Raw genomic sequence first — 21935 nt, 5'->3', positions numbered from 1 at the left:
CTTCTCTTGCTCTGGGGTTGAACTGCACTGAATGCTTTTAAAACACATTTCAAATCTGTGGTGGCCGCCCAAGGTATTGACTAATTTTTTATTACATGTTTCTGAGTTTCCTGAAGTCAAGAACTGTGTGCATGCTTCCCTGACACTAGTCCCCAGCTTTCCCTTGTCATGGAAACATTTCATTAATACTAATAATTATGTGTAGTCTATAGGGCAACTAACTAACGCGTGTTATACATACATTTGCTGTTGTTTCCATACACTTATTTGTATGTGATATGAGGCATTCGTATTGATAGATACTTTATCAGGAAGTGTGATAAGTCTGTGTTTTACCCTATGTGGAAGTTAATGAGTTAGCCATTGAATTTTAAAGTATGCCCTGGGCAGTAGACTGTTTACAAACCAAGGAATAAAGTTCTTAAACACTTAGCGGTGGGAAGACTAAAATAGATTATGAATTTAGGGTTTGTATTAGTTTTATTGAAAGTAGCCCTATAATAGTAAAATTGTCTCTGTTTTAACTTAGTTTTTACCCAGAAGTTCTTAATATATTGGTATTACTCCTCTTTGGGGAAAAATATGATCTCGAAAGATGTCATATTATACACCTGCATTTGCTTGAAACCTGGTAGCTTGATAAATTGATAAGATAACTGGGTCATGTGTTAAGTTTTCTGAAAAACCAAGCCAAACAGAGATCTTAATAAAAGAATGTTACACATTTCCTTTTAAACACTAAAAAGTATTTCTCAGGGCTCTTAAATTACCATCTCCCAATACCAAGGGAAAATAAAATCTGGGCTTAGAGTCTTGTTTGTACTTAGAGGTTTTCCGGACAGGAAGGCCGTCCTGATGCGGTGCAGTAAGCCGCAATACCAGTGGGCATTGCAGGTGAAGACTGCAGCTGTGCCTCGCTGCAGTGCAGTGCAACTGCATGCAGGAATATTTCCTGAGCAGAAATAGAGTTTGCTTAACTTTGTTTCCCAAGAGTAGATCATATTAAAATGTTATAAAATCATGATTTCCTGCATTTGAATACTTGTGGTTTCTCAACTGGTTCCAATATTATAAGGGTATGCGCCTGCGCGCTTGTGTGTGTGTGTGTGTGTGCGCGCGCGCGTGCGTGGGGGGGTGTGTGGGGGAGGGTTGTGGGGGAGGGTGTGTGGGTGTACGTGTGTGTATGTGTGTGGGAAGGTGTGTGTTTCCACATGCACACTCATGTGACTTCCATTAGCTGATGAGGTATAGAAGCTTTTCCCTCTTAAAGAACAGACTGAAAGGCAGATACATGAAAAATATTATGTATAAGCAAAAGCATTGGTGATTAAAAGCATTTGCATTTTACCTCATCAAATGGTAGATTTTACAATGAAGAGGAGAGAAAAATAAGCAAATTCTGTGGTCAAAATGTATTTTTATTAACTATTAAAAGCTACAGTCAATTTGTATTATTCCATTTGAAGACCATGTCTCCTGTTCTGCATTATAAGTAACTGAGTGTAAGAAATAGTCTGGTGTGTGTGTGTGTGTGTGTGTGTGTGTGTGTGTGTGTGTGTGTGTGTGCGCGCGCGCGCGCACATGTGGTCTTTTGAGACAAAGTCTCTCTTTATAGCCCTGGCTGTCCTGGCACTCGCTCTGGAGACCAGGCTGGCCTCGAACTCACAGAGATCCACCTGCCTCTGCCTCCCGAGTTGCTGGGATTAAAGGCATGCACCACCACCACCCTGCAATAGTCTTTATTTTTAAAAGCCCTAATACATCCATGGCTAGAAATGACTATTATTATATAGGAACAAAGTTTGTTTTAGCCTAATAACATTTCAGCACTTACATATGATCCTGCTATGCACTATGCATGTGTTTATGGTACCCTGTATCTTCTGGCCACTGGGAAAGTCATTTTGTGCTCAGATCTCAGCCTCCGTGTGCTCGCACACACACACATGCACACTGTGAAAGGAGGAGAATGGGAATTGTAAAGGGTGGTGTCTCCGGTGCCTCCTCTTACCATATCCTTCCCTCCGCTGTGATCATCAGTTGACTGGACATCCTGGGGAGGAGCAAGGGAAGTAACCGACTCAATAACTGAGTCAAGAATGAAAATGCTTTTGTGTTCACCAACCAGTCTGTGTCCTCCTCCCCCGCCCCCCCTCCCCCGTGGTCATCAAGCGTTAACCAATCCCGCAGAGTCATAAAGCGTCCCTTGTTCTGCGGTAGGACAAAGTAAAGGACAGCTGAGGCAGGGCCGGGGCCTGGGCTTGCTAAGTCTGACCTGTGTACCTGGCACACAGGTGTGCCCCGCTCACCTCAGTGCTGTGGTGGGACTGAGCCTGCAGAGGGGTGATTGCCTCACTTGAGCACCGTGAGGACAGACAGGCAGTCGTAACTGCTAATAGTGTTGGCAGCACTCGTGAGTAATAAAAACAAATTAAGAGCCAAAATATTCTTTGTACCAAAAGTATTTCTTAATGGCCAACACACATGCAAATCTTCCCAAATTAGCCATCAAGTGGGAACAAATTGTGGAATAGAGTTTTAAATGCATAAATAGATGTGCTTTTACCAACTGGCAGATATACAGCCTAAAATATATTCATATGCAAAGGCCACATATGCTTATAGTGCAGTTTACTACGTATGGCTGGCTAATTTTTTAGGTCCTGTCAAATAATGAATAGGAAAACAAAATGTAATAAAAAAAATATAATCTTGACAGTCACTTGAAATGTACCATGTGTTCTGTGTGGAATGTCTTCCAGTGAAACCGGTCTGCTTGTTCCCACTTCCCATGACTCAGGACTAGATAGCCAGGCTTTCTCAACCATTTTTTGGCAACCAAACTTTCTTGGAATAGTCATCTTTCTTTCAAGTTATTCAGCACAGGCATTAGTAATAAATCCTCGGTTATAGATACATAACCAAAAATCATTCACATGGCCTCTTTCAAACCTAAAAGCTCATACTAAAATTATTTTAAATAGATCACACAAAGCAGGGCCAACTCTTCCTTGGGGATAATTAATTGCTACCATATGAAGCTGCAAGAACAATGTGACCATGTTCAATTTTTAGCTTTGTTATGCCACTACTTATCTAGAAACTAGCTGGGTGACGTTAGCTTCTAACTGGAAGACAAAGGGAGATAAGTGAGCTGAGAGCAGAGTTGTTTGATGGCAAAGTGTTCCCGAATGAAAGTGGTAGTACATAATGGATGTTTTCAGAGTAAGACAGTATTAAAACGGACAGTGTTTCCTCTTCACCGACTGTCTCCATTCATTAATGTGGGGTGGGATAGAACAGGAGGCTAAACCAGGGCCTCTCTCATACTAAGCGAGAGCTACGCCCCAGCTGTTCTAAATCACTTGTAAACTTTGCTCAGAACATACACTATGCGAGCCTATGAGCAGATACAGTTCTTTAAGAATGTTCAACCAAGGGTACACGGGATGCAAAAAAGCCTGCAGGGGCAGTGAGGCTCCTTTTAAAACCACAGCCATTCATCTTATCTCTTCTACATCACTAGTCACCATCCAAACTGTGAGCCGTGTCCTTCCCAGTCTAAATACTAAATAATATTCACCCTCCAGTCAGACCCCAGTTTCTTGAATACTCATTTCACCCGCTGGCATCCCCCTGGCCCTCTTTGCTGTGACTTTAAGGACTTTTGAGCAGTGAGTCTCATTCTCAGAGGTCCCTTGCCCACCACGCCCAGCCCTTCTCTTCAATGCCTTCAGCGTTTGCAAAGACGACATCGTCGACTTGTGCTTCTGTCTTCTCTCTCCAGTGATCTCCATCACACTGTCTGCCTCCTCAGTCCTTCATACAAGCCCTGGATCTTGTCATCTCCCAAAGCTTTGCTGCCGTCTATGTCAATTAACCCAGCATCCTGATGTCCTTTCAGTGTCTCGTAGCCTGACGACCCAGCAACGTCTACTACTCCTCATTAGTTAAGCTGTGCGAATCCCTATGTGCAGTTCTTGTACATAGTCTACTGTGTCTACATACTCTCCTTTAACCAGTCTTTTATTCCTAACCCATCTTTAAACAAACCCTCTTGCAAACAAATACCCCCAAACCTCAGTAGTTGCCGCCATTATCTGGCATGCTCCTGGCGGACGGGTGATGCCGGATAACCCCGGAGTACGTTGTGTATCAGCGGTTAATCTCCCTTGGGCTCCCTGGAACAGACAGCTCCTTACTGGCTATTTCTGTTGGAATGGCTGCTCGGTACTTCAAACTCAGTTTGTCTGCAAATGAGCTCTACCCCAGGCAGACCGCAAATGCCCTCTCCAGAGACAAATCGACCTCACCCTTCCCAGTAGATTCCATCAGCATGCAGGCGATTGCTCAGGCCAGCAACCTTGACATAGTGTCACTCACTCGCATCTGATCAGTCCATAAGATTGATTATAACGTCCCAGGAGTCTCTCCCGATACTCCATACGTTAACGTCTCTAGCATAAATCTCCTAGTTGGCTACCTTCCCTCTACACTTACCTCTTAAATCCATTTTCTATAATATCTAGAGTCTTTTAGAAATGTGAATTTTACTGCGTCGTTCCTATGTCCTCCAAAGAACATTGGGATAAGTTGAAATTCTTTCTTTGCCTTTAAAATAATTTATGTTTTATTAGCCTCTTTTTGCAAGTCAGGGAGTTGTGGCTTGCATTCATTAAGTTGCCCACAAGCTGTGATTTATTTCCCAGGGCCAGGATTTTTTTTCTTTTATTGAAAAAAATGGATCCCCCCCCATGTAAAATACACTGATTATGGTTTTCTCTCCCTCTCTTCCTTCCAGTTCTCCCCACCTCCCCTCCTGTCGGGGTCCACCCACTTTTAAAAGTCTCTGAAATGAAAAACCAAACAGGCTTCTAAGGGATACAAATAAAAAATACAGTTGGGTAAAACAAAGACTAGCACATCAGAACAGGACAAAACAAACAGAAGGGAAGAGGCCCAAGGAAAGGACAAGACATCAGTGCAGATGCAGAAACCCACTCAAATATTTGCACACTCGGGGATCCCATAGAAACACAAAACCGGAAGCCAGAATGTATACCCAAGGGACGTGTAGGACAAAAGGAGAGAAATAATAAAAATAAAAAAAAATAAGATTTAAAAAGGCCCTGATGTGACGTTCTAAGACAAGGAACTTCCAGAGGCGCCCAGGAAGGAACACTAGTGAGGATTTTCTGTTCAGAATGTTTGGATGGAATGATAACATAAAGAGGAACATGTATAAAGGAATTGCTCAGTGTGATTTGGAACACCAAATAAAGTTATCTTTAAATACTAAAATACTAGTAATACTTCAGCAGCTTTAAAATTAGTGGCAAATACAGCTTTTTTTTTTTAAGAAGGCAAAAGCATTTCCAATCTCTTTCCATTTAAAAATGTCCTTGACAGTTTCACACATGTACACAGCGAGCTTTAGTCCTTCCTGTGTCCCCTTTTCATGTTACCTTCCCTTCACGCTGAAACCTGCCCTCTTCCCAGAGTGCCGCCTCCTCCTCGATGTCTTCTTCGGGCGTGTGATCCACTGAGCTTAATTGTGGTTGCTCATATAAACATGCACAAGAGACGCTTCCCTGGAGTGTGGGCCACTCATCGGTGGCTAGCCCTCCGATGAGAATGGCGCCTCTCACCCCGCGGCCAGGGGCGGTCCTCCAGTGCTGACAGCCCCCACCTTGTGTAGTCCACACCCCCACCCCCTGGCACTTAGACTCCTCGTGTCTCCTGCTCCTGCAGATACCTGCTTCAGGACTGAGCAGTGGCCCATGGCTTACCCTCAGCTCTTTGCCCAGCTGAGTTCTTGCACTAACCACAGTTACTTCAGGGAGAAGCTTCTCTGAGGGCTTGAGCATGGCATCAATGTAAACACGAGTATTCCGAAGGCAGTTGGGCAGAATGACCATTCCACAAGACAGTATTAGCAAAAGTAGGTCTGCCCCTCCCCAGGCACAGGCCCTTGGCCAGGTTTACAGAACCAGGTGTGAGTCTCCTCCTCAGGAAGAGGCTCATTTCCAGTCAGAAAGCAGTGGGTCACCCCCAGGACACGTATGCCACCATTCTCCAGAGGACATACCTAGCCTGGCAGATCCTCCTTGTGGCTTTCATAGGTGGGTGACACCACTGGTGGCATTCTCTCCCTCAGCTCCCTGAATAGCACCCCTGGACTGAGGAGAACCAGCACGTACTGCAGGCAGAACACTCAATACATCAAGTTTTGTAAAGACCTAACAAGCAGAACATACTGCTTACCTGATTGTCTCAGGCTTCTGGGGTTCTTTGGGCAAGAGTAAGTAAGTACTCGCTAACACTCTTTAAGGCCTTACCACATCCTAATGAATTATTTTGCCTCATTTCGTTCTCACAAAAAGTGTATGAGAATTGTTACATCACGATCCACCCTTTAGAGGAAGTAATGTTAGAATAACCAGTTTGCCGGAGAACCCATAGCAAGTGGAGCTGGGAATTAAATCCTGGCAGCTCTGGCTGCAGAGTGCAAGCTTTTGTTTTCCATGCTCTTTTTTGCAGCAAATTGATATGGTCTGAGTCACCCATATCAGTTCAGTGCGTAAATGTCTGCTCATCCTCATATGAATTATGTACTCATTCAGCAACTCTCTCGATATTTCCCGTATACCCTTGCCAGGTGCTTGGCCAAATGGAAATTATTCCCTCAAGGAATGTGTCTACCAGAAAGGATGTCATGTATAGAGATAACTGTAACAAGACATGGGTGTGATAAGATCTATGAAATAGATACACACACACACACACACACACACACACACACACACACACCTATTGGCAATCAGAAAAGGGAAAGAATTTTTTATTTGGGGAGTTGAAAGGCTCAAGGAAAGGTAGCATTTGATTTGGGCTTTGATAGATGGGAAGGGTTTAAACACGAGACCGTGAGAAAATAGGTATTCCAACATAAAAGAATGTAGCAATAATGATCCCCCCGGGCCACAGAAAAGTTTGCCATGAGTAGCAAGAAAAGAGAATTCATTTCCTTCTTTATTCTTGATTTTCTTTCTGTTTTGTTTTGTTCTTTTGGCATAGCTGAGGATGGCCTTGAGCTTCTGGTTGTGCTTCCTCCAGCTCACAGGGGCTAGGATTCCGTATGCACACAGCCATGCCTAACCAGCAGAACTTCAAGAAGCAGTAGCTTGCACTGCTCCCCCATCCCATCTTCCATCTGCTCCCCAGGGAGGGTGAGGCCTTCCATGGGGTCCTCAAAGTCTGTCATGTCATTTGGGGCAGGGCCTGGACCCTCCCCCGTGTGTCTAGGCTGAGAGAGCATCCCTCTATGTGGAGTGGGCTCCCAAAGTCCATTCTGTACTAGGGATGAATACTGATCCACTGCCCAGGCCTCCTCACTGACTCCCACGGCGTCCAGGGGGTCTGGATCAGTCCTATGCTGGTTTCCCAGCTGTCAGTCTGGGGACCATGGGTTGAGTGACTTCTCTGAAGAGTCTCCTAGAGTAAACAAGGTTAATGTAACTGAAAAAGGGTATCCTACAGCAATCTTTTAGATCTTTATCTTATCACATCGTAAGGTTATAACTTCTCTGAGGGTTTAGTTTGCATTTCAGTGAGTACAGAGCATAGTTTTAATTTTATTATTTTTAAATTTTATTTATTATATGCCTGTGGTTGTTTGTGCATCATGTATGTGTGTGCCCTCAGAGTTCGGAAAAAGGGTGTCGTATCTGCTGGGGCTGGAGTTACCGACAGTTGTGAGCTGCCGTATTGGGGCTCGAGATTGAGACTGCGTCCCCTGCTAGAGCCCTGAGCCTTCTCTCCACCCCCACAGTTTCTCATTGATAGCTTCTAATTTTTTTCTTTATTTTTCTGTAGGTCCCTTGTAGTTTGGAATACTGGGATGAACTCCAGAAGGTCTTTGTTGCATTTCGAGAATTCAGCCTGTCGGAAAGCAAAGTCTGTGAACTGCAGTTGCCGGATGTCAATCTTGTGAGTGACCAGAAGAAACTGGTGTCGTCAGATCTGTGGAGAATCGTCCTGAACAACAATCAGAATGCAGCAGACGACCAAAGGTAACTCCCACAGAGGCAGCTGAAAGAGGCAGTGGCAGTTCTGCTATTTGACAGACTGGGCTTTACTCATAATACAGTCTGAGAACCTGTTACCTAATGTCAGCTGAAAATACAGTCAATCAAACAAAACAGTCCATCATCCTGAACTCAGAAATACAGAGAAAATAGCCTCATAGGCTCTGAATGTAGTGATTGGTATGATGAAATAGGCCTGGGCAGTAAAAGGAAGATCACGTAAACGTATTGTCTACATGTAAAGTCAAACTTCAAAAATATATTTATTCATCTTTAGATTTTTAAAAAAACTTTTAAGAGGTCAACCTTCAGGCACTAGGAAAATCTGACCAACTGAGGTAAAAAAATAGCTGCTGTTTGCAGCCGTGGATTCACGTTGGCTGTAATGAATCCCAGAAACTGTGAGCTTCAGACACCCTGAATAACGTCTCCAGAACTTCCTAGTCCACTTTATAGTTCCAGGTTGTGCCATTTCTAGTATTTGCCTACTTGGTGTCTCCATGGACTTAACATAGAGAAAAATGACTCCAGGAAGCTATTTGGCACGTGTCCTGGTTTACCTGCCCTGCTAAGCCTTTGTGCTTTCATGAAAGGTGAGAATGAGAATGTGAACCTCAACCAGGGTGCCCTTCCCAGGACCGTGGGCTGTGTGTGCAGTGGTGAGGCACCACCGTGCGTGCGTGCGTGCGTGCGTGCGTGCGTGCGTGCGTGCGCGCGGTGCACAGTAGTTCTGTCCTTCCAGTGTCTTACTTCCGGTCCTCCTCGAGGGTTCGGCTTAGTGCTTGCTGGGCCCCTTCCTTTTCTTCCTGGATAACATCCAAACACTAATGGAAGGGAGAGATCCCCCATGCCAGTGCTTCTCAGATCCAGTGTCGTTTTGTTTTGTGTGTATGACTTTGATTCTGCACATACGTAATCCTCACAACACAGCACGTTCTGCTGCTTTCTACTTTGTGTCGTAAATAGGGGCAAATGATCTTTCTTCTCAAAGTATTTATTGCTTTTGATAACCTGTGCTTGTTGAAGCTATTACACTGAAGTAACTCTGGTTAGCATTTTGGTCTGTAGCTCACACTCTCTTCTATTGACTATATTGTATGTTTCATAATAACAATGTTTTAAACTTTTTATATTCTATGTCCAGGTTATCTAGGCTCTTTAAAAATAATTACCGTGCACCATATCACTTAGTAACATACTGTCAGTGAAAGTATACGTGAGAAGTAAGGTCTTTATTTTACCACAAGTAAAAGCGCACCGAGCCTCCAGGGATTTACAGATGTAGAGGAAGATTGCTTTCTCAGAGTGGAGGTTACCTCATCACAAACCAGGAGACTTCAGAGAATACGCTGGGGACAGTGGAGCTCCTTGTTTAAAGCTGATTCATTAATCCAATCAAGTTAGAAATGATTTCTTGATTTTAATTATGGAATAATGCATTTTCACCATGGAAAGTTCTCTGGGCAAGGTCAGTTCCTCTGCCTCCAAAGCATTCATAAAAATTTCTGTTGCGGTGAGTTTGGCGCTGTCGACGTTTGAAGTCCTCAGAGGATAGAGATGCATGCAGCCAGTCAAACTCAGGCTCTTTTCCATTGAGCTGTTGACATTGCAGTCACAGACCTTTGGCCCTTGCTGGGGAGTTTTCACATTACCTAATATTTTGCAATTAATCTTATTTTGAATTGTTTCAAGTACAAACTGGTATTAATGAAACTTAATTATAAATGGTTTAAAATTCAACATAATAAATCACTATTAATATTGAACTCAAGTTGGGAAAAGCAAGTCAGGTCTCCAAATGGAGGGCCATGAGCCAAAGGGAGCAGAGCAGTTGAGGAGATGATCCACTCTGAGCTCTGGAAAGAGCACAGTTACAGACCGTGCGATACTGAGATACCTCAAACAAAATGTTCCAGGAGCCTCGGCGTTGTGACTCGCTCTTGTGTTGCTGAGGTGGAAGCAGCAAAGTGTGCTCCATCACCTAAGGATGGTGAAGGCACAGGGGAACCACAGACAGCTGCGTGTAGGAGAGGTTTCTGCAGAGCCTGCTGTGAAGACGTTTGCCAGTGGTATTAGATTTAGATCCGGAAGAATATAATTTGAGAGGCTGCCTTGCCAAGTGTGGCAGGTTATGGGAGACAGGCAGAATGGGGGAAAACAGAGATCAGCTTTTATAACCTCGATGGCCATGCTGCGGCTGATAAAATGTCACTTGGGAAGTGATGTAGTCCTCTGGAGCACAGAGAGGCCACGGAGGTGGTCACAAAGGAGCATTCAGCAGAAGAGGAGGCTGTGACAGCAGAGTTGTTGGCAGCAGACAGAGTGGTGCGGGTGCTGACGGTAGATGGCATGGCCTTAGAGGTGATGGCGGGAACGGTGGCGGCCGTCCTGGTTACAGTAGTAGAGGAGGCTATGAGGGTGGTCGAGATACTGGGTAAATCAATCTCCCTGGTAGTCGTCCTGGTTGTAGGGTGGTGAGCCGGCATCTGGAAAGGAAGGTGGTAGAAACCGAGGTAGAGGAGGAGGCTACGGTGGTCCCAGTGAAGGACGAGAACTGCGGTGGTGGTGGAAACTAATGATGTCTGAAGCTGTGGTGGACAACTGCAATCAAATTAGGGTCACTTTGTGGGGACAGTGTTGCCTGAGACACTCAGGTGGTCCCTGGGGTGGGGACTGTGGACCTGGTGACTGGAGTGCTGGGTGTGGCAGCAGCAGGTTTTTAGGAGCAGCGGAAAGGGCTACGGTTCTCAGCAGGAGAGGGAGAGCGGGAAGTTGTCGGGAAAGCTGCAGGTCACACATTAGAGGGACCATAAAAGTCTGCCACAGTCAGAAATGCCGCTGCAGCTTAAGCAGAAAGCCCTTTTCGTTCAGGACTGTCGTAATGAGGTGCGGCTACTGGTTAGCGCAGCGTTCTGTCAATTCGATTGCGTTCCCGAGGTCTTTCATCTGTGTTGTTTTGTCTGTTTCTTTCTCTTTTCATTACACCAGGTGTGTTGCCCTGTATTATGGTAGCGGTGCCAGGAATCAAAAATTAAGGAACTTTTAACTTTTCAATGTTTGTATAGCTCAGTTTTTATACATTTTAATGTAGAGACTTTAGCAAAATGAAGTTTTGAAGGTCTTCTCTTGTGAGTTAGCAAGGAAAGACCATTTTGTATTAATTTTCCTAAAGTTAACTATAGAGAAATGCCTACTGACTTGAAGTTTAAGAGGACTCTATTGTCCTGTTTCCAAAGCCAGGATGAATGGGTGTGATATATGGAAAGAACAGGTATTTGTACATCTGCAATGTGCGTCATAGATAATTAGGGTTGGGTAATTAAATTAACGTGTTTGTGAATTTAATAGTATTAAGATTACCCTAAAATGAAAACATTATATCAAAAGTTCCTGTTTGATTTCTGTGTGTTTCTTTCAAAATATAATCGTGTTAAGAACATCCCTGTCCCACATTTGCGTGGCCACGATGAAACTGCTGACGAGAGTTTGGAGGGAACACGTGTCTGGGCTCTCCGCTTGGATTCTGCAAAGGGCAACAGATGTTTCCCACCGCCCACCTTAGCACCCTTAACTGGTGATATGGACCACCGAGTACTCTGAACAAACTCGGGGGCCTGGGTTTATTCTGTTTTCAAGTTCTATAGCTCAGAGGTCGTATACCAGGTCCATACACCCTCAGTCACTTCCTTGGCTTAGGTTTGGTTTTGGTTTTGGTTTTGGTTTGGGGTTTTTTTTTGGGGGGGTTGAGGTTTTTCTTTTGAGATTTTTCCCCCCATACACGTTTTCAGAGCAATAGAATAAAAGTTACTTGTTGGACACTTAACTTGGCAGCACACTTTCCCTGTTTGTCCCCTATACATTTTGCTGGATGAAACCAGGGATAATTCAAGTGTCACTGTCCAAAATAAGTATAGCACAGTCACTCAGTGCGAGCCTCTCACTTCCCCATATCCCTTTGGATAGTCTCAGACTCCTCTATGTACTCCAACCCAAAACATGATGCCGAGATTCAGTCAGTTTGGAAGACCCTGTTTGAAAGAATTCTAGACTGGAAGGTCATATACCTGCAAAGCCATGTCTGTTTTGCTCCAGTTAGCACTTAACAATTTCATTCAAGTCCTAAGTGGATGGCCTGCTATTACTCTTTCTTTGGCAGTTGAACAATGAGTTCAAATTTTTACTTGTTTTTTTTTTTTTTTTAAGTGCTAAGCAAAACAAGCAATAAAAAAGACAGGGAAAAAAAATAAATCACCATTAAAATATTTTCCAAAAAGGAATATGAATGCATTTTATGCAATTTCTAGAAGGAAAACATCAATCCTTTGAAAATGTGTCAACATTCTGTGCACGGACTGTGTAGTTCCGTGGTAGTGTGTGCCTGGCATACAAGGGCTGGGCTGCAGTTTTGTGGTGGAGTGTGACTGACTTATACAAGGACTGGGCTGCAGTTCTGTGGTGGAGTGCCTGGCATATACAAGGCCCTGGGTTCTCTTTCCAGCACCAAAACAACACACATTTGCATGTAAACAGATACTTTTATGGTTGGTACTGATGTCTCTGTCACATGGGATCTAAGTGTGAACCAAACTCCAGCACTCTTACGACTGGAGATTTTCTTACCACAACTCTCTCGGTGATTTAAGACCTGGGCCCTCAGCGATTGTAGCTGGAAGACCTGGGCCACCAGTCGGGGGGTTGGCTTTGAGATGGACCACTAACCTGAGAATCTGATGAGCCATTCAAATGTTACTCGTCATATTTGAAACTACTTGTCACCCATTTCCAGTCACAGTGGCGTAATTCAGGATTTTCTTCCACTCTGTCCTCCATCTAAACCCAACTCTTTCCTTCTCTCCCTAGGATGGGCTGTCCTTTTTTTTCTTTTTAAAGATTTATTTATTTAGTATAGTGTTCTGTCTGCATATACCCTGCATGGCCAGAAGAGGGCACCAGATCTCATTACAGATGGTTTGTGAGCCACCATGTGGTTGCTGGGAATCGAACTCAGGACCTCTGGAAGAGCAGCCAGTGATCTTAACTGCTGAGCCATCTCTCCAGCCCTGGACGTGTCCTTTTGAAGCCTTTTGCTAATTCCTTTCCGCTGACGATCTCACCAGGAATTTGTCTTTCGCTGAGTACTCCTTCTGTGCACATTCCTGGGTAGTCAGTGTTCATCAGTTCTCACTGAAAGTTCTGGGCTGATGGCATGCATTTGTGTGCGCGCGGGCGTGCACACACACACACACACAACACTAACATAATAAAAATATGCCCGTCATATTTCCAGGAAACCCTTCCTCTTTCAGATGTGTTTACTGGGTTCTAAAAAAGATAGCATTGCTTGTGTCAGTTGAGTGTCCAGACCTTGGAAACAACACCTGTGGGGAGGAGAGAGCGTGTGCTGCAGAGGGCAGACGCCCCCTTGTGTGTCCCTATCCATTCAGTGCTCTTCCAGGATGGACAGAGCAGGGAGGAGGCAGGAAATGGTGCCAGTGTGGGACGCCGAGTCCAAGAATAAATGTGAGACTATCTGGTCAGTTTGTGCTTTGTTTTGCCTGGCAGGGGCGGGGTTCCTACCATTAAATACTAGACTTTATTGTAGTTCGTACACAGTGTCTCATCTGATGCTCAAGAAGTAAATGTAATTACTGTTTTCACACCTAAGACTAAGACTTGGCCAGGTTAAAGTAACTTTCAAATTACAACTCTAACTGTATGATTTTCAAACTAGATAATCTTACCCTGTCCACTCTGCTGAATCGGTGTGTTGTATTATAAAAGTGTATTAACCATGTGGAGATGCAGATCAGCCGAGGGCTTCATTGGTAAAGATAGATTATTGTTGGTAGATGTACCACTTGTAGGAGTTAACTCCAAAAGAGCTTATATGAATGGAATTTGTAGATATTATATGTGGACCCACAGTGCCTTTACGATGGGGTCAACTGACATCCTGAGTCCTGTCCCCCCCCCCCCGCCTTTTATTTAAGCATTCATGAACTTGTATAGAAGCCGTGGAGAGACAGGCCTGTAAAAGCCCTGCTGTGTTTTCTCTATCTGGGCTGTTTTCTAAACGGCTGCGTTTACAACTGAACTTCAAGGTGATCAGCACAGCACTGGACCATGGGTTCTGCCTGATTCCAGAGCTATTACTTGTAGGAGCTGTTTTCCCAGACTCTTACAAGTGAGCAACAGTAAAGCCCTGTAAACACTCTGATTGGTCATGAAGACAAATTGTTAGTTAAACATAAATAATATGGATTGTGAGGCTTTACTTTCTATTTCTGCCTGTTTCCCTACAGCTTCCTTACTGTGGTATATTAAGTATATTAAGAGCAGTAACAACTAATAGATACTCCTCCTACAGGTAAACCTTTTTAATCCTGACGATGGAATTTCATGAGACCTCACACACAAGTTCGTAGGAAGTTGGTTAACCCAGTGTTCCCACTTAGAGACACCCTAAGAATTCCTCGTGTCGGGCACAGTGATGCATACCTACAATGGCAGCAGAGGCAGGGTGGCAGGGAGTTCCAGGCCAGCCCGAGCTGAAGAGCAGCTTTATCTTCAGTCATAGCTACAGTTTTGTGCACAGTGTTTGTTCAGTTATGGAGCCCTGGAATCTGTATTTTGTCTGTTGTCGGTGTCAAACTGCAGTTACGACCACTCAGTAGGCATGTTGCTGTGTTTCTGCTTTGTCCTCCCCAGTCTTTTCATAACCACTGTGGAAAGGCTCACACACACCTTAGAGAGTCCCACACATCCACGCCGTCCTTCTGAGTTCTTTCCCTATCTGTGTCCACTCCCTGCCCCAGGAGATGAGTCTTTTGTATAAGTGTGCAAATGAAGTCACCAGCTGGGTGTGATATCTTTGAAAGCTGAGGACTTGATTCTTCTGAGACTGGGTCACTTCACCCTTCATTTTAACCAGACCACTATAGAACATAATCTTATGAGGATACGCGAGCTAAGAGAGAATTCTTGCCGTGTGATTAGCCACAGGACCACTTTCTTTGTGCATGGTCATAACTTTATACCACGTAATGCAATATTCATTGGGTCTTCAATAAGTAATACAGATTAATTCGCAGAATACAGGTACGGACACCATGGAGAAGTCAAACAGTGATGAAACATTTGTGGTGATAGAAGAAGCTTGAGGTTTTTAAACATCACAGTCGCAGTCAGAATTGTGTTCTCTCCACACCAGTGTGACACCACACCAAACTCTCCATAAGTTTTGTGAAATGAGAATGGGGAAAAATTGGATTTGGTCTAAGTCAGCATTCATGGAGGCTGAAGAATAGTTTGAAAAGTTTTGTGCAAATAATCCAAATAGAGCATTCCAGCATAAATTGAATTTTTTTTTAAAAAGAGAACTCGTGTGTGTGTGTGTGTGTGTGTGTGTGTGTGTGTGTGTGTGTGTGTGTGTGTGCGCGTGCGCAATACATGACACTTGTTGATGAATATAAGACTGCAGGATTTTCAGTCAGGCTTTAGAGGCCTTTAAGGAGACATCGAGCTTCTGCGTTATCAGGAAATGGCGGTTGCTGAGCTGCTTTTGTTCCCACAGCTCTGCAAGTGAGTCTGGTTCCCAAAGCACCTGCGAGCCACTGGTGACCCCCACGGCCCTGGCGGCTTGCACCCGAGTCGACTCCTGTTTCACCCCCTGGTTTGTCCCGTCCCTTGGCATATCCTTCCAGTGTGCTCACCTGGAGTTGCGTCTTTGTCATCATTTGGACCAGCTCGGCACAGGTAGGTGGGACTCAGTGTCCCCACACAGTGCCTCACCTCACCAGCACCAGCCCTGGGCAGAGCAAGGTTACCTGAAGCTGATCCGGTGCGACAGGTGTAACCAAGTGGCATTATAGCAGCATATTTTGACCTGTTTCCTAAGAGAACTTTCCGGGAAGTTTTTTTTAACTGCCGATTTTACTGATATTCCAATTATGATTTTTTTTTTAAAAAAAAAAAAGACATGTCTGTATCCTACACTAGTGGGAAATAGATCCCAGCAGTACCTGGTGTTTATCACCTGAATTCAAGATACCTATTCTGTAAAAGATGGGCACATTCTCATTAAATTCCAAGATTCACATTTTCACATACTTAAAACAAGTATGAATAAATTTCCCCCACTTGGCAAAAGTAGGCTCCTATAAATTCCCAGTGTTCCTTGGACAGTTATTTCCCACCCACGGGTTGTGTTCAGTGTCATTGCTTTTCTGGTTGGTATAGTTTGAGTTAGGCTTTGTTTTTCTCAACCTTCATATCATGGCAAAGGGGGGAGATTGAAACCGGACATAGCTGCTGTTGAGTGCCTTGCCTTCTCAGCAGGAACAGAGCTTAACTGCCTTTTCCCGAGTCATGTCTTTGCTGCTTGGAGATTTGAGTGGTTGTCTCCTCTGTGATCCAAATTTTTTTCTGTGGGAGTGAAAACAACCTTCGGGAAATAGACATTTAAGAGACTTGATTGAACAGAACAATGTATTTTGCAAGTGTCAAATGGTAATTCAAAGTTTTTAATATCTTCAAATCTGTTGTTTAAATTTGTGACTACCAAGTACAAAATTGAAGAACAGAGTGATCCATTTAAAAGTCATCTCATTTGTTTCCATGAAGGAGTGGCACATCCTGACTGCTGTTTGTCTTGTTTTCTTAAAAGCTTCACCACAGCACCTACAGCCCTTCGTTTCCGATAAAAACGTGCCGTCTGAACTAGAGTACATGGTTATCTCCTTCAAAGAGCCAAACCTGTATCTTCGCCAGTGGAACAGTGACTCTGTCTGCCAGGAGATCCGGTTCTCATCTAAGGTGGACTGCAAACTTCTGGAGTGCAGAAACGTCACAATGCAAAGTGTGGTGAATCCCTTCTGCGTCTCTGGACAGATGTCACTCTCCAGCGACGGGGAGCAGAAGATGCTGGATGGCACGGTGATCATGGACTCTGTGCTCGTGAACTTTGGGCAGCATGCCGTTCATTCCCTAAACACCGCGATCCAAGCTTGGCAGCAGGTACGCACAACCCAGAATAGTTTGCAGTCCAGCCGCATGTGATCTGTTATCAAACGCTCCGTGTTATCACTTGTAATTGTGAGTTAAACACAAACCAGAACGTGAGAGAAGAGAGAACCGGATGGACATGGCTGTGTGCTGGCCTTCTTCATTCAGATAAAGCCGTACAAGAGTTCCCTTTAGGAAACTTTGGCACGTGAGGTTCCACACACACACCAGAGGTCATGCCCATCCACTTATCACTCATGTACCACATCTGGGTGCAAAGTAGCATCTCCCCAGGGATTTCTCTCAGAGTGCTGTGGCTTTACTTAGTGTTAGCTTCAGCTTCGGCATGCTTCAGAGTGTCTAGGTGTTCATTGCAGACACTCTGAGGGGGCTTCCAGAAGGCCTTCCAGATTCTCAGACAAAAGTGAGCGTGCACAGCAGGGTAGAACCTGGAAATAGAGCATCTAGCCTTTCCCTTTGCTGACATAGTGCCCTATTGATTACTAAAATATTCTTATATTCATAGAATCATAGTAACTTTTATAATTTTTCAAAACATTGTTCATATCAAAAAAAAAAACAGGAAGACATATAAATCAATGCTGAATGTCATATTTAAAATGGAAGGCCTGTCAGTGTCTGGCCACATGGAAACAGTCCCACAGAGTGTTTGGAGGATAACACATCCAGAGACACAGCCATAAGTCACTCCTGCTTTGGCATTAATTTGTATTGCTACATTGTGTCAGCCTCACATTTAGTCCCCATTTAAGCTGAGACCTTTGTCCCCATTTTGCTCATGTTCCTAACACTTGTGTGGAGCAGGCTTCTGGGGTGGGTTTTTCTCCTGCACTGACCTCTTCCGGTGGCAGGAACCAGTAGGTGCTGGGAGAAACCTGCTTCTGTAAAAGTTTCCTGGGGACAAGGAAGAGGACGTGGGGGCAGGGAGAATTTTTATGAGAATAACTTGAGGGTCTTTATGGAAAAGATTTTATGAAATAAATAGTTCTAATTTTTTAAAGTTCTCTAACCTAAAATGTTTATGAGAATTAGATTTTATAAAAATAAAATTGAATGTTCACTTTAAATGCATGAAGACCTGTACAAGACTAAGAAATTAATTGCTTGACATGGTACTACAATAGCAAAGGGAAAGAAGATAACACATCTGGTTTATATTTTAAGTCTTTTTTAAGGGCATTCCATGGTTTTCTTGTTGCAAAGGACATGCGTAAAATAAGAGCTAGTGTGATCTAAATCTTTGCAGCTGGTTCAAATAGCAACGTGAAAAAAACTTCCATAGCTCCAATTTCTAGGGTTTTTTTTTTCATATTTTGAACAATGCATTTAATAAAAAACAAACGTAGAAAACAGAAGAGAAGACTTGATAGAGCATTTAAACCCTGGACATTTTGCCTTGGTGTCAGAGCTTTGTAAGAAGACTCACTGAAGCAACTACTGCAAAATGTCCTTCAAAATAATCAGTTTTCTCCCAAAGAAAAAATTATTCTCCTAGACACAGCTATACACATAAATAAAATACGGTACATAAATATTTAAATGTTTGAAACCACATCAGACTGCAAATGACTGACGGCTAACACAGTGCCTTGCAGGAATATTCCATTAAGCAGAGCCATGTGTCACCCAGCAGATTGCTGACAGGTACACTCTGTGAACCGTTGGTTCTGATTTACACAGGGATTTGGCAATGTTAACATGAGCCACAAGAGGGTACGCTTCTGTAATTGTTGCTGTAATTTTCTTGTTTCCTCCCATGTCAAGGGTACTTGCCACCAAGTTTGAGTGTGGTAGGCATCGGGCCCTGTGTATTCTAAAGTAAATATGAAAGTGAGCTACTTTGAAGCCAGAGGACATTCAGCATTGACATGGGCCGGTAGAGGCGTTTTACATTCCTTATTTCTGTCCTGGCTGTAGCTCGTTGTCTTTAGAAGGAAGTATATTCTGAAACTGGAATTTTAGTGTAACTGCTTAATAATGCTGACCTATAGTATAGTTGTTGACAATGAGAAATGAATTTAATAAGTAGAACAAGAGATTTGGGTTCTCCATCTACTTTTTAAAATCAGATTATTATCAGGCATGAAACAGTTTGCCCTTCACCTTCAGGTCGTAAGATCAAAATTCACAGAACTTTGCATCAGTTTGTGCTTTCTGAGGTTATAGAGCACCCTCCCTCCCCGACTCTGTCTCTCCTTCTCCTCCTCCTCGTGTGTGGTGTGGTGTGTGTGTGTGTGTGTGTGTGTGTGTGTGTGTGTGGTGTGTGTGTGTGTGTGTGTGTGTGTGTGTGTATGTGTGTGTGTGTGTGTGTGTGTGTGTGTGTGTGTGTGTGTATGGGTGTGTGGGGTGTGTGGTGTGTGTGTGTGTGTGTATGGGTGTGTGTGTGTGTATGTGTGTGGGGTGGTATGTGTGTGGTGTGTGTGTGTATGTGTGTGTGTGTGTATGGGTGTGTGGGGTGTGTATGTGTGTGGTGTGTGTGTGTGTATGTGTGTGTGGTGTGTGTATGGGTGTGTGGTGTGTGTGTGTATGGGTGTGTGTGTGTGTAGTGTGTGTGTGTGGTGTGTGTGTGTGTGGTGTGTGTGTGTGTGTGTGGTGTGTGTATGTGTGTGTGGTGTGTGTATGGGTGTGTGCTGTGTGTGTGTGTATGGGTGTGTGGTGTGTGTGTGTATGTGTGTGTGGTGTATGTGTGTGTGTGTGTGTGTGTGTGTGTATGGGTGTGTGTGTGTGTGTGTGGTGTGTGTGTGTGTGTGTGTGTGTATGTGTGTGTGTGTGTGTGTGTGTGTGTGTGTGTGTGTGTGTGGTGTGTGTATGGGTGTGTGCTGTGTGTGTGTGTATGGGTGTGTGGTGTGTGTGTGTATGTGTGTGTGGTATGTGTGTGGGGTGTGTGTGTGTGTGTGTGTGTGTGTGTGTGTGTGGTGTGTGTGTGTGTGGTGTGTGTAATGACGGTTTCTTTCATGAACCTGAATCAAGAACTGAAAGCACCTCTTGCCTTTTGCTTTCTGTGTCAGTCTCCCAGGTTTGAACAATGGCTCTTAAATGGAGGTCACACCCCGTGTTTCCCTTCTACCAAACGTCATCTCTACCATGCAGATTCCTGTTCAACGTGACATGAGCTTGAAATATGAATAAGCCATCTTTCACTACAAATCCTTGCAAGCACTCTGGGGCTTAGTGTAGATGATGTCACATAAGCAAATATACATATTTTTATATAATATAACAGAATCTAAAACATTCCAAGAAATGTTGAAGCTTATCACAGTTGTAGTAAATTCCATAGATGAAGGAGCAGTTGAGAAACAATTCCCCAAGGCCCTCAAGTATTCTTTAGAAAAATGTAAACAACCCCTTTGTGTTCTCTAAGTTACATTTTCCCACTAAAACCTTCATCATTTATTAAATTCTCATCAGTTTTTAGGGATGAGGAGGAGGAAGGATATTTTTTTTTTCAGCCTCCAGCTGGTAACTTAACTTCTGTGTGGAGATTGATCGCAATCCATTATGAAAACTAAATTTTAACCTCAGGATGTGTAACTGAGTGGGAATTGCAGTCATACCCTTTCCTTCATGTTTGTACTCTTGCCTGGAAAGGAGAGAGAAACGTTTACAAGGAGAGCAGTTTTGATTATATAATACCAAGTGGAAAAATCTCATCAGAACTAATCACACACACTGATTCAGGTCTGATTAAAGCTTTTAGATAAATACATTAAGTAGGATTGGGTAGAGCAGGCCTAAACAGCAAGAGCTGGAACATTCAGAGACAAAGATTGCTCAAAAAAAACCCTTCCAAAACTGACGGTCTAAATTCACTTTTTAACTATTTTTCTAGTTTTTATAAAGTCAGTGTTTTAACAATATAATTATTAATGTTAGGCTAGGGTGTGGTTCATCGGTAGAGTGCTTCCCGTTGTGCATCTGGCCCTGGGTTCAATTCCCAGCTCAATCAGAAAACAACCACCGCTTGTTTGTGTTGTTTGTTTCCTAAATGTTTATTGAGTTCTCAAGCATCAGGGATTATGAGGAGCATTGGAGGTAAAATTGTAAAAGATCCAGGTCCTGTCCCTTCCCATAGGCAGCAAGCATAGCATCCAGTAACGGACAAACTAACAAGTCATCCATGGTGTCACCTGTATATCACACAGGGAGACCTGGTCGGGCCAGGGGAGGGTTTCAGAAAGCTACTTTAAGGCACTGGCTTTACACACAGTGACCTGTGTGGTAGAATATTATTTCAAGGTGTGTGACTTTTGTTTATGTGACTTTGTTTATGCTTGACTCGGTGAAGCTGTGATTCTCTGCCTGTCTGCAACACCTGGTGGTTTAATAAAGAGCTGGACGGCCAATAGCAAGGCAGGAGCAGGGATAGGCGGAGCTGGCAGACAGAGAAGATAAATAGGAGAGAGGAGGAGGACGAGCAAGAAGAGAAAAAGGAGAGGAGGATGTCAGGGGCCGGTCAGTCAGCCACAGAGTAAGAGTGAAAGTAAGATATACAAGAAATAGAGAAAGATAAAAGCCCAGAAGCGAGAGATGGATGGGTTAACTTAAGAAAAGCTGGCTGGCAACAAGCCAACTTAAGGCCAGGCATTTGTAAGAAATAATAAATGTGTCATTTATTTGGGAGCTGAGTGGCAGGTCACCTAAATAGCCAAAAAGAGCAAAACGTCACACAACAAACCTGCAAGCCGAACACAAGCAAGTCGACCAATAAGCGGTAGAAGAAAAGCGGTCCCAGCAGAGGGGAGGGACTGGGCCAGGAAGCAGCTTGACATTTGACTGAATAAAGGAGTTGAGGGGAGTTCTGGGGAAAGGCGGCAGAGGCGGGGT

At 43.8% G+C, this 21935-nt stretch overlaps 1 protein-coding gene across 4 annotated transcripts in view; it reads left to right on the top strand.

Annotated features, from left to right (window-relative positions):
- The window catches only part of LOC100763509 (vacuolar protein sorting-associated protein 13B), a 437125-nt gene that overhangs the window by 336814 nt on the left and 78376 nt on the right, over positions 1 to 21935 (top strand). For all 4 annotated transcript variants that reach the window (XM_027431500.2, XM_035449622.1, XM_027431502.2 and 1 more), the window contains 3 exons: positions 7873 to 8069; positions 15658 to 15839; positions 16750 to 17099. In XM_027431500.2, coding sequence (XP_027287301.1) covers positions 7873 to 8069; positions 15658 to 15839; positions 16750 to 17099 — 729 coding nt within the window. The remainder of the gene's footprint in view (positions 1 to 7872; positions 8070 to 15657; positions 15840 to 16749; positions 17100 to 21935) is intronic.

Source organism: Cricetulus griseus, chromosome 10 (genome assembly GCF_003668045.3).
Source record: "Cricetulus griseus strain 17A/GY chromosome 10, alternate assembly CriGri-PICRH-1.0, whole genome shotgun sequence".
Taxonomy (NCBI): Eukaryota; Metazoa; Chordata; class Mammalia; order Rodentia; family Cricetidae; genus Cricetulus; species Cricetulus griseus.
This window is presented reverse-complemented; position numbering and strand designations above follow the sequence as displayed.